General features: G+C 37.8%; 2 protein-coding genes across 2 annotated transcripts; one reads left to right on the top strand and one right to left on the bottom strand.

Moving 5' to 3' along the window:
• Positions 1-675: 675 nt before the first annotated feature.
• Positions 676-2344, bottom strand: epd (ependymin). The gene is made up of 6 exons (XM_004573352.2): positions 2180-2344; positions 1969-2000; positions 1705-1842; positions 1431-1617; positions 1245-1326; positions 676-1133 (listed from the first exon to the last, which is right to left on the bottom strand). The coding sequence occupies exons 1-6, from the start codon at positions 2253-2255 to the stop codon at positions 1007-1009; spliced, it is 642 nt and encodes a 213-aa protein (XP_004573409.1). The 5' UTR covers positions 2256-2344; the 3' UTR covers positions 676-1006.
• A 10147-nt stretch (positions 2345-12491) lies between these two features.
• Positions 12492-13951, top strand: LOC111501606 (uncharacterized). Its single transcript, XM_076889050.1, has 4 exons — positions 12492-12701; positions 12801-12902; positions 13193-13384; positions 13498-13951. Exons 1-4 carry the CDS (start codon positions 12534-12536, stop codon positions 13687-13689), a joined length of 654 nt encoding a protein of 217 aa, XP_076745165.1. The 5' UTR covers positions 12492-12533; the 3' UTR covers positions 13690-13951.
• Positions 13952-14059: the final 108 nt, after the last annotated feature.

Here is a 14059-nt window from a genome sequence, read left to right as displayed (position 1 = left end):
CAGTGTTGTTGGGATAAATGCTCTCAGCTCTTTGATCAAGTAAGAACTTTAAGACTGAACTGGAATCAGTAAAAGGGCAAAGTTTGGATTTAGCTGGTAAAAGCTGCCCTATTTCTTCCACTCCCTGCACTGCTGAAGTTTTTCGGAATGAGCTATCAGAAAATAGATTAGTGGCCTACTGAATGAAAATCCAAGTAGGCTAAGTAAGTAAGTCAATAGATGTGTACAATGTTGTACATTTAAGCTTATTTTATTATGCTAACATACAAAGTAATAATATGTTTCTACTTTGTACCTTTAGGGGAATTTTCTGCTTTCTTACTACACAAAGAATGATTAATCAGTTTACCTCAGTAACACAATCAAAAGAGTTCATTTGGGGCCACAATACACATATTAATAGAATTATGTTTTTTGTGTTGTTTGTTTTTTCACTAATCACACTGGTACCCATTAAATTATATAGGCTATTGATTAACAATGATTATTGCTGTTGTAGTCATTCAATTCTTAAATTGTTCACTCAATGTTGGCAGTGTCTTTACTATGAGATCTCCTATATTATTTAATATATTTTAATATATTTAAAAAGGTGTCATTTGTTTTAGACACATGGTTTTTGTTTTTTTGCTCCAGGGCAAAATTTGTACAAACTCAGACCAACAAGAAAAAACATGAGATTTTTGACAGCTTTGACATTTTATTGTTCCATTAATCATATCTTACAGGTTTTTGTAAGCAGGCCGACTTGGTAAGCCACCAACTGTTAGTAATTGTAACTAATTCTAAAATCCATTTCACCTCTTCTCCCTTTACATCAACATGTATGCTTACAGTATGACGCGTTCAAAGCCATATCTTCCCACGGGTGCTGAGGGTGTGATGGAAACAGATGTGATGCAGTGCAGTGTCACAAGAAAAACTCACATAAAAGGAGAGAAAAGTCTATAGTTCTGGCAGGCCATGCTTGCATAAGGGGCTTAATTTTCTGCAGGTGAGGCTTCATCTACACAAACTCATTGAGGAAACCATTTACTGTCCCTTCAGGTGTGTCCTCCACAGGCTGTCCCATACAAAAGGAAGGCACCACAAGGAGATCGGGGTCCTTGATCTCGTTTTCAATCTCCATGGTCCTGTAAGAAAGTGACAGAGATACTTTATGGGCATTCACTGTATGTTGTTTGCATCCCTGTAGTATATTGCTCAGATGTTAAAAAGAGCTGAAAAAAATCAACACAGCTTACCTGAAAAGGAATGATGTGGACTCAGTGAAGTAGAAAGTGAACACAGGCAAACATCCCTTGGTTACAGACATGGAATAGTGGCCTGAAAACGAGAACAGAAAACATTCAAATACAGTGAATATCACCACAGTTATACAGGAGCGTCCCTCGAATTCTCTCCTCTGTTTATAGCGCGTCACCCCCTACCTTTCTTGTCGGGCATCGATCCTGTCCATACGTCTAGCTGTAATCCCTCCCCTTCGATGGCTGCACTCCCAGAGTGTTCTTTAGTGGAAAACGTGGCATCATCGGGAATATCCAGAGGGTGCATGCTGCAGTGCAGCGTTTTTTTCACACAGCTCTGGTTTTTGCTTTCAATCTCGTAGAATGTCCCCTGCCAGAGACAGACTTGCATGTTAAGTTGCTAAACAACTTCAAGTCATGTATTTACTTGTCGGCGTTACAGATTTAAAGCAGTTACCTCTTCGAAAAACATCAGCAGATCCATACTATGTGAAGCGTTTGTGGCGCTGCTCTCGTTTGATCTGAACCGTAGCTTCTTGCCCATTGAATCATAGGTGAATGCACCATATGCTTTCATTTCACCTTTCATTGACATCTAGTTTCATTCGAAAGCATACGGCGAGACACAACAAGGGAGAATTAAAGAGTTTAAAATGTAATGCAAGGATCAGGAGTTGATCTGAATGACAAATAATAATAATATATATTTTTAAAAACTTACCACAGACATGAATCCTGTCATATTGGGTGCATCTGAAAGATAAAAGTATGATAGTTAAGACCTTTCATATACTAACAAACATTAAATATAATTTGATCCAATACATAGACTGGAGTTTGTGTGTTGTAACTAAAAAAAATGCAGCAATCCTAAAAGATGCCTGAAAAATAATTTCAATTTTTATGGATAGGGTAAAACTGCAAACTCTTACGACAAGGCTGATGGTGATCTGCATGGGTGCTGGCGGTCAAGCACATGAAGAAGAATAGCGTAAGAGCTGCATACATTTTTCTGGTCTGGAGGGAATCACAAATTAATGTTCGAGATGGCAACAGCAACCAAAAACCCCAACCAGAAGCACATCTAGCTCTTGGTCAACCAAACAGCTGCTTTTATAGGGCTGGTAACTGGCACGAGACAAAAAGTCTGACGTAAAAAGGACCCGGGGTCATAACCCCCTGGACTTCTGACTTCAAGCTGTCCAAATACATTAGTTCTTGTCCCTGCTGGTCAGCACCCAGTGGAAGAGTTTTACTTTTCGTTTTTGATTGTGCAGCTGTCCTGTGATGTTTTCATGCAATGTGTCTCTGGCTGGCCCCCTACTTTCAAAAGCACCTTTCAGAGTGTCATGTGTAAATAAAGGGTAAGACCAATCATGCACGGGGGATTATCAAGGCTGTGTCAGGGAAACAGAGTTAAGTATAGATGAAAAATGACTTTATGCTAAGTATCATAACAGCTCCCTGTTTACAGTGATGTTGTGGTAAAGAGGAATGTAGGACTGTAGGTTGTAGGCCTAAGACTGTGTGTGAATTGACGGAGGGGTTGGAAGTGAAATGTGTTAGTTATACATCCAATGTCTGTTAGGAACTGAAACTGAACCAGGGAATCTCTATTCCTTAATGAAAGCTGACTAACATTTAAGACAATGTTAGAATCCTTTAAGCGCACATCCTCTCTCTTATGGCTGGCAAGCCAAGGAAGTAAAAAGACAGCTGGAGGTGGCTAAGAAATCAAACTTATCAGTAGATTATATCCAGTAAAATGGCATTTTCTGTTTATATATATGGCCTGTGTCCTTTTTGGAACTGGTTTCACGTTCCTTTTTTGCATTTATCCGCTACAAAGCATCAAACCACATCATAGTATTTATTTTACAGTTTGTGTTGTTATGTCATGTTCATCATATGTTTGACAGCTACATGTAAATTATTGCATCTGTGCATTCTCTTCCACTTATCCTTTCCAGGGTCATTGGAGATGACAGATGTTTTAGGGTGAGAGGCAGGTTGTTAGTCTGTCACAGAGACATACAACCATTTGCACTCACATTCACACCTATGGGAAATTTAGGATTACCAGTTAACCTATCCCCACTAACTGCATGTCTTTGGACTGTGGGAGAAAGCCGGAGTACCTGGAGAGAACCCACGCAAACACGGGGAGAACATGCAAACTCCACACAGAAAGACCCCGATGGAAAGGAACTCAGGACCTTCCTGCTGTGAGGCAACAGTGCTAAGCACTGTGCTGCATTTTAATTGATATTTAAATATTTTTGATGTCAAAGCACTCATCTGCCATATTTGACTGTAGGGACAAGGACTCCTGCTTCTTTAACTTGAAGTCATGGCGTTCATGGAGAAAGGACAACTGATGAGGCCTTGCTTCTGTACGACCAGTAATGAATAAAAAGATCATGTTTTTTTAGATTTGAGTCATGGTAACCTTTGAACTTCCACATGAGACACAGACAAAGGAGGGAAAAAAGCAGCCTGGTGTATGTACAATTTTACAAAAAAGTACTAAATGTGTGACTGTGATGACTGACCCCCCCCCCCCCCCCCCCCCCCACACACACACACACACACACCACCACCACCAAAAAAACACTCTTACCCTTATCTTTATACAAGTGATCCAAGCTAAATAGAAATCCTGGGGTGTGTATACTGGATCAACTGCAAAAGTCAGGGCAGAAACGTGTTGTTTTCACAGTTTCAGTGTGTGCAGCTGTCTGTTGTTCTACTTGCCATCAAAATTGTGTGTGTATGTGTGTTTTCATGCTAACATCGTGTGCACTCTGTCAAACAGGTGAGAAACATGCATCAATAACAGGCTTTTGAAAATATGAATCAGTGCATATAAAATACTGGCATACTTGCATTGAAGTATTTATGATGTAGTGGTATGTTTGGTGATTACTTTTAACAAGTAATCACTAAAAGCTCCGTAATGTTTGTTTATATGATTTTCAGCTCATTTTATTTGCATTGAGATTTTCAGATTTCTTTTTAATATGAACCCAGATGAATGAATTCTCTTCTACTCTCATTTCAGTTTTGCGTGAAAAGAAATCATTGAATGTAGTTTTTATATTTTCAACTGACTCGACTTTTGGTAAGAACTAAAAAACCAGAACACTGGCAATAAATGTGTATTCTGTGCATTTCATTTTTCCTTCCTTCATTATTTTTTTATTACTGTTACTTTCAAATTCCATTTCAAATATAATTTATGAAAACACCTACTTGTCTCAGAAGACTGATTTACGATAAACTACATATCTGGATTTCAGCTAAGCAGTTTGCTGTTTCTCTTTCAAAATAGAAAGGAAATGAATAACAAAACTAAAAGGATGCTTTATACCACAAACATTACAAACAACTAGGTTCAACTCAGACTTAAAATAGATTGAGAGTAAACTGCGGGAATCACATGGGAAATTTAACATCACTGTTTGAAGGAACTATAGCGGGGGGGGGGGGGGGGGGGGTTAATGGAAAATGAGGGAAGCCCTTTTCTCAATGCACTGCTTCCCCTTCTGTTCACAGTTCATGACAGGCTCAGCACTTTCTTTTTCATAGAGGAAGTAAGCTTATTAATGACCTGCCTCACAAACTGGGCACTTTTTGTCTTGCAGTTTAGCTCTTAGTGTTTAAGGCTGTCCTGACCTTGTCTGCAGAAGTTTCCTCTTTCTGCAGACAATCATCAGGAGACACTGAAGCCAGAATGAATCCCATCTTGTCCTGCTAGATCGCACTTGGGCAAAATAAGACCCGAAGGCTGGAAAACAAACACATACAATCTCAACAAGGTCCAAGAACTCCTTAAAGCAAAACTGAGCAACAACAACAACAACAACAACAAAAAATTAATAATACAAAATATTATGTCACTTACTGCAGCAGAGAAAAACTAAAATATATTAGAGTTCTCTGCAGACAGATAAACACCTGACTATATTTTACTGGTCTTCCAAAGAAAGTCTTAATTATACCCACACGGCTAAACGAATCATGTTTTTATGACACTGTAATTTGGAAATAGTTCACAGATGTGTAATAATAGAAGCTGAATTTAAAATAGCCGGGAAATGATATCATGAAATGACTCTACTGATCAAGACATGTGTTTAAAAATAGTAAATATAAAATAATCATAATCAGAATACTTTATTAATCACAAAGGAAACTATGTGGTTACAGTGGCTCTAAGACAATAACAGCAATAGACTGAAATACATTAAATAACACAATATATTACAAAGTTTACAATATATAAGAAATAGCTTTAATATATACAAATGGCTCAGTTATAAATATTCAGAATATTACAGAAGTGAAATATATATGATTGACAATGTCTTTTTTGTGTGATGCAGATCTGAAAGTTTCCATTTTTATGTTTAAGTAAAAATATTTTTCAGTGATTGATACAGGCATGTACTCCGATGGTAAACAAGTGGATTATTTGCTGTCAGTGCACCATTCTCTTTCGCTCTCTCAATCTCTCAGACACACACACCCACAAACAAACAAACAAACACACACAAACAACATTTTCAAATTGAAAGTTCTTAGTTTTGTTTTCTTCTTCTTTAGTCAGATCCATATTTATTTTAAATCAACCCTCTACACCAAATCCTCGCTCTGGTGTTAATACTTTGCATTATACACCTGCTTTTTCAACATATTACACACACATTTCTGTTGATAAGCAGATGGAGCAAGTTTATCCAGTTACTGAATTACAAGCATGTCTTAAATCTAAACAAGCAAGCGTGAGTGCCTGTGCAAAAGCAGAAGTTGGAGCATTCAATGCCACAATCCCAGGCGTGGACATCCTACCAAATTCACCCCAAGCCACAGAATGCTCGGTGAAACTGCAAAAAACCCAAGAGCTACACCTCTACAGGCCTCAGTTAGAATGTTAAATATTAACGTTCATGGCAGTACAATTAGAAAAAGGCTGAACAAACCACAGGAGTTGAGGAACAATGTCCCTTGGTGCAGATGTGCAGATGTCTGACCATAATACAAAGCGCACCAGTGGAAAGAACTTGCAGCAACTGTCAAGCACGGTGGTTGAGGGGTGATGATTTGGGCTTGTTTTGCAGTTACAGGACTCCTCTGAGTATTCTAGAGTCAAACTTGAGGCTGTGAACCCAAGCACACTAGCAAATTTATAACAAAATGACCGAAGAAGAAAAGAATTTAGGTGTAGCAGTGGTCCAGTCAAAGTCCAGACCTCAAGCAGATTGAAATGCTGCCGTGGGACCTTAACATAGCTGTGCACTGAAGAAATGCCTGCAAACTTCATGTTCATGTGCTTAGTTTTCACAAAACAGAGTCCTGTGACAGACTTCTTTTTCTCGTGACTGTATGTGTTTACAATAAGCCGAAATCTGGGTTTGCTGTTTATAGAAAAAGTTGAAAAACTGGAAGAAATTCATAGCAAAACTAAAAGGATGCTCAAAACCACAATTGCATGAAACACAAATAAGCTGAGAGTAAATTGTACAAAACGTGGGGGATTTAACATTACTGTTTCAAGAAAATAAGCGAAAACAGGTAATGAAAATGAGGGAAGCCCTTTTCCGACTTCACCCCTTCCCTCCCCACTGACCACATGACAGTTCACAAAGAGCTCAGCATTTTCTTTTTCATAGAGAAGTAAGATTTTTATGACCGGCATCAAAATCAGACCACTTTATTGTCTTGTAGGTTTTATAAGCTTGCAGTGTACATGTCCCTATGAATTTTCAATAGTCTCTTTATGTAGTGACTGTGGTGTGATTGAGACACGGTGGGTCCAGAGGTTGTTACTGAGAGCCATCACACCACATTCCACACATCTTCCCCAACCCTTATTCCCCGTGTTTTAACACAGTGGGCATGATTGCGGATGCCATGCACGTGCGTGCGCACGGCACCGCAGTCCACGCTCCACCACAGTGACATTATATTCTCCTGAGAACCAGCCTTATTTCCTATGTCTTCTATAATGGACATTTGTTTTTGATCTATATCGTTTGACTCATTTGAGGTACCTTACTAAGTCTTGATGTACGAAATAGAGGACATCCTGGGCTTTCCATTGATTTCTCGTGTGTTTGATTAGCTCCAGAGAGGAAGGAAATCACAAAAAGGTGCAGTTTTTTCCACGGTTCTCAGGAGGATATTGCAAAAAGGCCGAAATCTATCATCAACCCTTAACACTAACTTACCTTGAAGACATCAATTGATATAAAAAGGCCAGGGTTACAGCATTGGGTTGATACTCTCCATCATTTAGAGGCTCAAAGGAAATATTGAAAGTACATTTCCATTGCAACATGGATGAAACCCATTTATGCTCAGTTAGAGTGTCTAAAAGACAAATGGACCTGAAACCCCTTTAATTTCCTGCATCTAAATTCGGATACAAATTAAGTTACCACGTTTGGTGATATTGAAAAAAAAAATCCACAAATTTGTTACTTCCAGTGCACACTGTTACCATACTTCTTTATTATTACTTTGATTTAATAAAATTCTGAAAAGCCTTCAGCTTGTCCGATGTGCTTTGGAGGGAGTACTTACAGAAACTAAAAACAGAGCTCATAGATCAATGTCTCTGCACTGACTGAACTATCAGCCTTTGCAAAATGCTATCATGTTAAGCTAATGAAGTACTTTGTGTGATTTTAAAAGAATTATATAATTAAATAATGCTTATAAAAAGTTATAATATTAATGTTTTTACAACTTAAACTGCATGGGCAAAAGCACCGAGCCACCCAGTTGTCACACAGAAGGAAGGGTTTCCATGGCCTTGAAGCTCCCAGTGCACAGTTACTGTGCTGATGTTAATAGCAGATGAGGTTTGAAACTCATTTATTTTTATTCATTTAGCACAATGTTGGTGACTTTTGTACTACGCGCCTTGCACTTGGCGACTCCTCTCTCGTTATATGTGACTCTAACTTTATGTGGTCTGCTATGTGCCTGAGTTCCTGTAGTTCAGCTTCACAATATTACCACTTACTGCTTACATCATGGGATATGTCTGAGGGAAGAAATTTCACAACATGACTTGTTGCAACAGCGGCATCCTGTTACAGTATCACACTGAAATTCTGTGAATTCTTTAGAAAGACTTATTCTTTCACAAATGTTTGTGAAGGCAGACTGCATGGCTTAATGCTTCATCTTATACCCATGGCAATACGACTGAAAACACCTGAATTCCGAGATTAAGGGCAAGGAAGTAGTACCCTAGTTCGAAATGACAAGTGAAAAACTGTAAACCAGAATCAGAATAACTATGTGAAGAGTTAAATAGTTTTACCTAGCCCTCATTTGTTTGCGCAGTTCAAAGAAACTTTAGAGATTGTTCTGGAGTTAAACAAACCAACACTGATATAGACGTTTAGCATATCCAGTCTGACTGTGTGAAATGTTTTTATGTAACAGCAGATACTTTAAATAAATGTAGGATAACCTGACGTCTCTCTAGCATTTCCAAATTAAAAGAATCCTAAGTATCCAACATTTTAAATCTTTATACTGTATGTTTAACAAGACTCAGTGAAAAAACATAATGTGTAATTTGATTTATTGTAATCTTTGCTTTATAAAAAACAACAACAGTAGATGCAGAAAAAGAAAACCAGCCAAGTATAAATGCATAATTTCACAGTACAAAGTACAAATTTCAAAATCCCCACCATGAAGGTGCATGAAAGGCTGGAGCGTTAGAAGTGAATTAACCTGACCCCACGAAAACATTCGTACCCCGTTTTTGTTATATACAAGTAATCCAAGCTAAATAGAAATCCTGGGGTGTTTCTGCTGTATCGCTGTAAAAGTCAGGTCAGAAACGTGTTGTTTTCAAGACTACAAAGTGTGCAGCTGGCTCTTGTTCTTCTTTCTGCCAACAAAGTGTCCCAGTTGTTTCTATGAACTCTGTCAGACAGGTGAGAAACACAGTCCTGTACTTGTGCTAGAAGCGTCATCAGTGGAGTCTAAAAAGGCCGCACAGGAGAAAGCCAGTCACATTTGGTTACAGCAAGTTAATAACAGATTAATAACCAGCAGCTAGTAAAAAAGCACAGACCAAAAACAGAATTATTATGACTGTCTAGATAAAAACAACCTGTGGCTTCAACAAGCGAATTCACTGAAACCATAACTTAAATGCCAAAGTGAAACTGTCACACAACAAAGAGGTAGGGTGAAACCTCCTGTCAATAAAATTTCTAGGGATAAGAATTTTTCATAGTTTGAAACCAAATGCATATCAGAAATTTCACAAAAACATACCGACTCTGGAAATTTGTCTAAAAAACACTGTGTGAATACCCAAACCTAATTTAAGATCTTACAGAATATCTTTATGTTCCTCTTCAGAGTTGTTCTGAAAATGCATTTTATTTAGCTTAAGCTTGGTTGTTAGTAAAGCTGCCCATTTGAGTTTCCTCCACTGTCTGAAAGATCAATTTTACACAGAGTAAAACAACACAAAAGCAAAGGTAAACTGTTAGAGAAGACACATTGCTCTGTCACAAGATAAAACTTGCTTCTGTACTGAAATTTACTGGCTGAAGTTAGGAAATTAGGCAGCAAGACAAATGAAAAACAGGTCTAAGCTAACTCATTAAAATCTAATATTAAAAAACTAAATGTAATATTTATGTAGAACATTATTTACACATGAACTAAATATATTGTGATGGGTCTCATGTAGCATTACCTGTTGAAGTTTGTCTTACACAGTTTCAACTGGCACACTGGGTTACTGTGAAATGACTCTAGGAACATGTTTTTATATAGTCAATGAATTCTGCACAAAAATAAACCAAAATAATAATCATGTGAGAATTATTTAAATCTGTGATTTTAAAAAATGCTGTGATTTGTACCAAACAGTCAGAAATTGATTTAAGTTGCGTCAAATGTAAAAATTCAGCAGGCATGTATTTTCCGCACTAAAAAACACAAACAAAAAACAATCAGATGCACTTTCCATGGCATCGTACCGTGCAAAACTATATTTGGTCCAATAACGACGGATCAAATTTCAACATGATAACAGATTACTGCTCCGGCTTTCTTTTCTTTTAATCTCAGGTGACTTCCAGTACTGAAGGCACTGAATTCATGTCTGGTTGGGAATTTACCTCAAAATCATTATCAACCCCTTTACAGTTAAGCAATTTTCTGGAATAGAACTTGAATGATTTTGATTTTTACTTGAAGAGACCTGAACCTACCTGAAAGCTGCAAAATACCTCAAACCAGGCAGCACAAATTTCAGTAAAATATCATGAATTCCTAATTATTTAATTTTATTTATTTAAACTGTGTTTTTTTTTTATTCTTATAAGGGAATGCTGATATCAAAACAGGTACCTTTAAGGAGGATACAAGAAGAAGGACTCAAAAGGATTTAGGATAACATCATTCAAAGATATATATAAATACATATATATTACTATTAAAGAATTCTGGATCTTTTTTTCGTTATATATATGTAAAACGAAAAAAAGATCCAGAAGTCTTTAATTATAATCTGTGTATAGCTTTCAAGTGATGCAATTGATGACATCATGGGTGTTTTTTTTAAAATTGGTCTTTTTTTCCATCTTGTTTCCCTGACATTCAGTGAAACTGCTTGTTGTAACTTGTCCACATCATGAGACTGAAATATTCCCTAAAGATGCACAGTCAAAAAGTGTTTGATGTTGATGAAGTGTTTTTCCACCTTTCCCCAGTAAATTACTGGACATTTCAGGAATTAAGAAAGTTATGTTTTTATTTATTGTGTAAACTAAACACTGAGCATTGCGGTCAACTTGCCAGAGTGGCAGTTACAGCTCAAACAGATGATTTTTTTAAAAGTAGATGCTTATTCTCATGCTTCCTTTTCTTTTCTGTCTTATCAATTCGTCCATGTTTAAATGACCTAAAAATGGACAGATTTGTGAGTATAGAGTATAGAAATAGAAAGACACAAAAGAAAAGCAGTTTACAAGCATGATGATTACAAGTGTGTGTGTGTGGGGGGGGGGGGGGGGGGGGGGATAGCAAAAAATAAAGACGGCAGTCCTATTTTAGTTTCACAGTGAATGACTTTTTCTGAATCATACAGTCACCACAAGATGCTTAGTGAGAGAGAGAGCGAGACGGCAGAGAGAGGAAAAAAAAAACAAAAAAGTCCAGACACCGTGTGAAACCGAAAGCAAGAACATGAGAATATATAGTGTTTGTGAGTGCCAGTAAAGCATGAAATTATCTTGCTGCGAGTGGCACTACACCACTACTCACTACTCCTCCGAGGTAAGCCCATGTTACACTAGTTTACAAGAGTCTGAGGGTGTTTGTGTTTTTCTGATAGATATCAATATCAATATCTATATATGTATATATATAGATATTGATATGTGTGTGTGTGTCTGTGTATATATATATACATACATACACACACACACACACACACACACACACACACACACACACACACATACACATATATATATATGTGTATGTGTGTGTGTGTGTGTGTGTGTGTGTGTATATGTGTGTATGTATGTATATATATATACAGTGTGTTTATGTTTGCTTAATGACTGTGCTGTCTTAATGTACATTGAACTGGGAGATCAGGGAACTGTTATCCTTCCAGTTAATAAGTGATTGACTGACTCAGCATGAAGACTGTTTTGCATCGAGAGCATATGTAACAACAAAAAGAAGAAACTTTTTTTTAAAAAAGGAAGATTTTTGTTTCTTTTTTCTGCTGATTAATTACAACTGAGTCAGGAAACCTGAAAGGGACAAGACATACAACGCTTCTAATTACATGATTCCTGCAGTGGCAACCACCTGCTGAAGTCAGTTTTATCTGTACTCAAGAGATTTGACTTCAGGTCTTTGCACAGACACTTTTAGGTGCAAGGCTGAAAAAGAAGAGGACATAGAAAAAAAGAGCTTCCTTTTCACAGTTTAACCATTTATTGGAATTTAAGAAAGAAAGCATATGGATGTCATGTGGCAGGGGATGACAGATGAGGCGTGGAATTTCTTAGAGAAATGTTGTTAAATTTCCCATCTGCCATATTCATTTTCTTCAGAAGTGTTACTTTCTATACATAGCAATTTTACAGGAAGTTCAAGTCAGCTTATTTTACTTAATCGTTGGGAGTTTAAGCAGCTGCACAAACTGTTCGTTCATTAGTTTATCCCATGAAGGCGCACGTGGTCGCAGATGATTTCTAACCTATAACTCTGGTCTTGTCTCCGATGTTTCAGATGGCTGTTTGGAAAGCCCTCTTCCTCCTCTTTTGTATACTGGACTGCATGGAGCAATCCGCCTCATTACCAGTTGCTCAGACTAATTCCCTGTATCTTAATTGCTTCAAGCACACAAGGTCCACTCGAACTCGTGTGCAACAGCTGCTAGGGAAATATGTAAGTACTAAATTTAGTTCTACTCCATGGTCTGACACTAGTTGTTTTTTTTTTTCTCAGCTTAAACTTATAAGTTATTGTTTTGTGTAATATTTATAGAAGGAGCAGCAGCTGGGAAACGGGCAGTTTGAGGACAGAAGCCGACACTTGAAGGATCTGCCCTCACTTTCCACAGAATTCTATCGGTGGATTAATCTGACGGTTAGTAAGTCCCTCTGTGTTTCAAAACACTTTCATAGAAAATCATTCTCTGATTAACTTTTGGTGTTATTCTGAGAATTTCTTGTTTTGACCTTTTCCATTATGAGGAGAACAAAAAAACAAACAAAAAAAAAGAAAGAAACCTGATGACTCTGTCAGAAGGTTTGCTTTTACAGAATAAAAATGCTTGTAAAAATTTGCATGGAATTCCCCTTTTTGAAACTTCAAGCACAGATGGGGTTGTGCAACGCTTCATTATGTAATCATGTGCTTGTCACTTGTGCGTTCAGGAGTGGGAACGACTGCATGCCGCTTTCTGGGACATGAAAACCTACTGGAATATGCTGGAGTGGAAGAGAATACAGCTGGAGAACGAGGAGAAAGATCAGAAGATGGTGCAGGATGCTCGGACAACTCTAACTCAGAACATCAGACACATTCAGCTGGACTTGCGGGACCTGATTAGCCAAGTTAGCACTCAGGTATCAACAGTCTTTTTACTGAAATCCACCCACATTTCATCATCCCCCTTCCCTGTGGAGGAAGTGACATCAAAAATGGTCTGATATAAGATTTGTTTTGCTTTCTCCCCTAGATGAGCTCTTTGAGAAGCTCTTGGAAAAGGCCAGCAGCTGCTTTGGCACAAACACGCCTGAACCCAGCAAGCAGGTCCAGGACAGTATGGGACAGCCGAGTGGAAGGTTACATCATCCTGAGGGATCTGGACCTTTACCTCACCAAGCTGGCAAGAGACTTTCTTTTACTGGCTACGAAAATACAGTCATGACTCAAAACTGAAAAAAAGACAACACACACACACACACACACATGCGCACAAAGTCAAAGAGAAAAAAGGAAGAAATAGTTGAACTGACTCTCAGCACTTTGATCAAACTGGAAAGATTGTGATAGTTTTCATTCAAGTGTTTTTATTAACATTTCGCGAGGGGCTCTGATTATTGCGAGTCTGCTTTTTATTCCTTCTCATTTTAAGGGCTTTCTTGGGTATTTCCCAGAGTTTCTGTCTCACCTCTGACTGTAAGTTAGACATGAGCTTTCAGAACGGCGAGAACGCTTCCCAACATCCTGTTTTTCCACCCACGCCCTCGATCTAGTGGACTTTCCAAAGATATTTTGCTATTTATTGAAATATTTAT

This window comes from Maylandia zebra, linkage group LG10 (genome assembly GCF_041146795.1).
Source record: "Maylandia zebra isolate NMK-2024a linkage group LG10, Mzebra_GT3a, whole genome shotgun sequence".
Classification (NCBI taxonomy): domain Eukaryota; kingdom Metazoa; phylum Chordata; class Actinopteri; order Cichliformes; family Cichlidae; genus Maylandia; species Maylandia zebra.
Note: the sequence above shows the minus strand (reverse complement) of the source record. Positions and strands in the feature narration are given on the sequence as shown.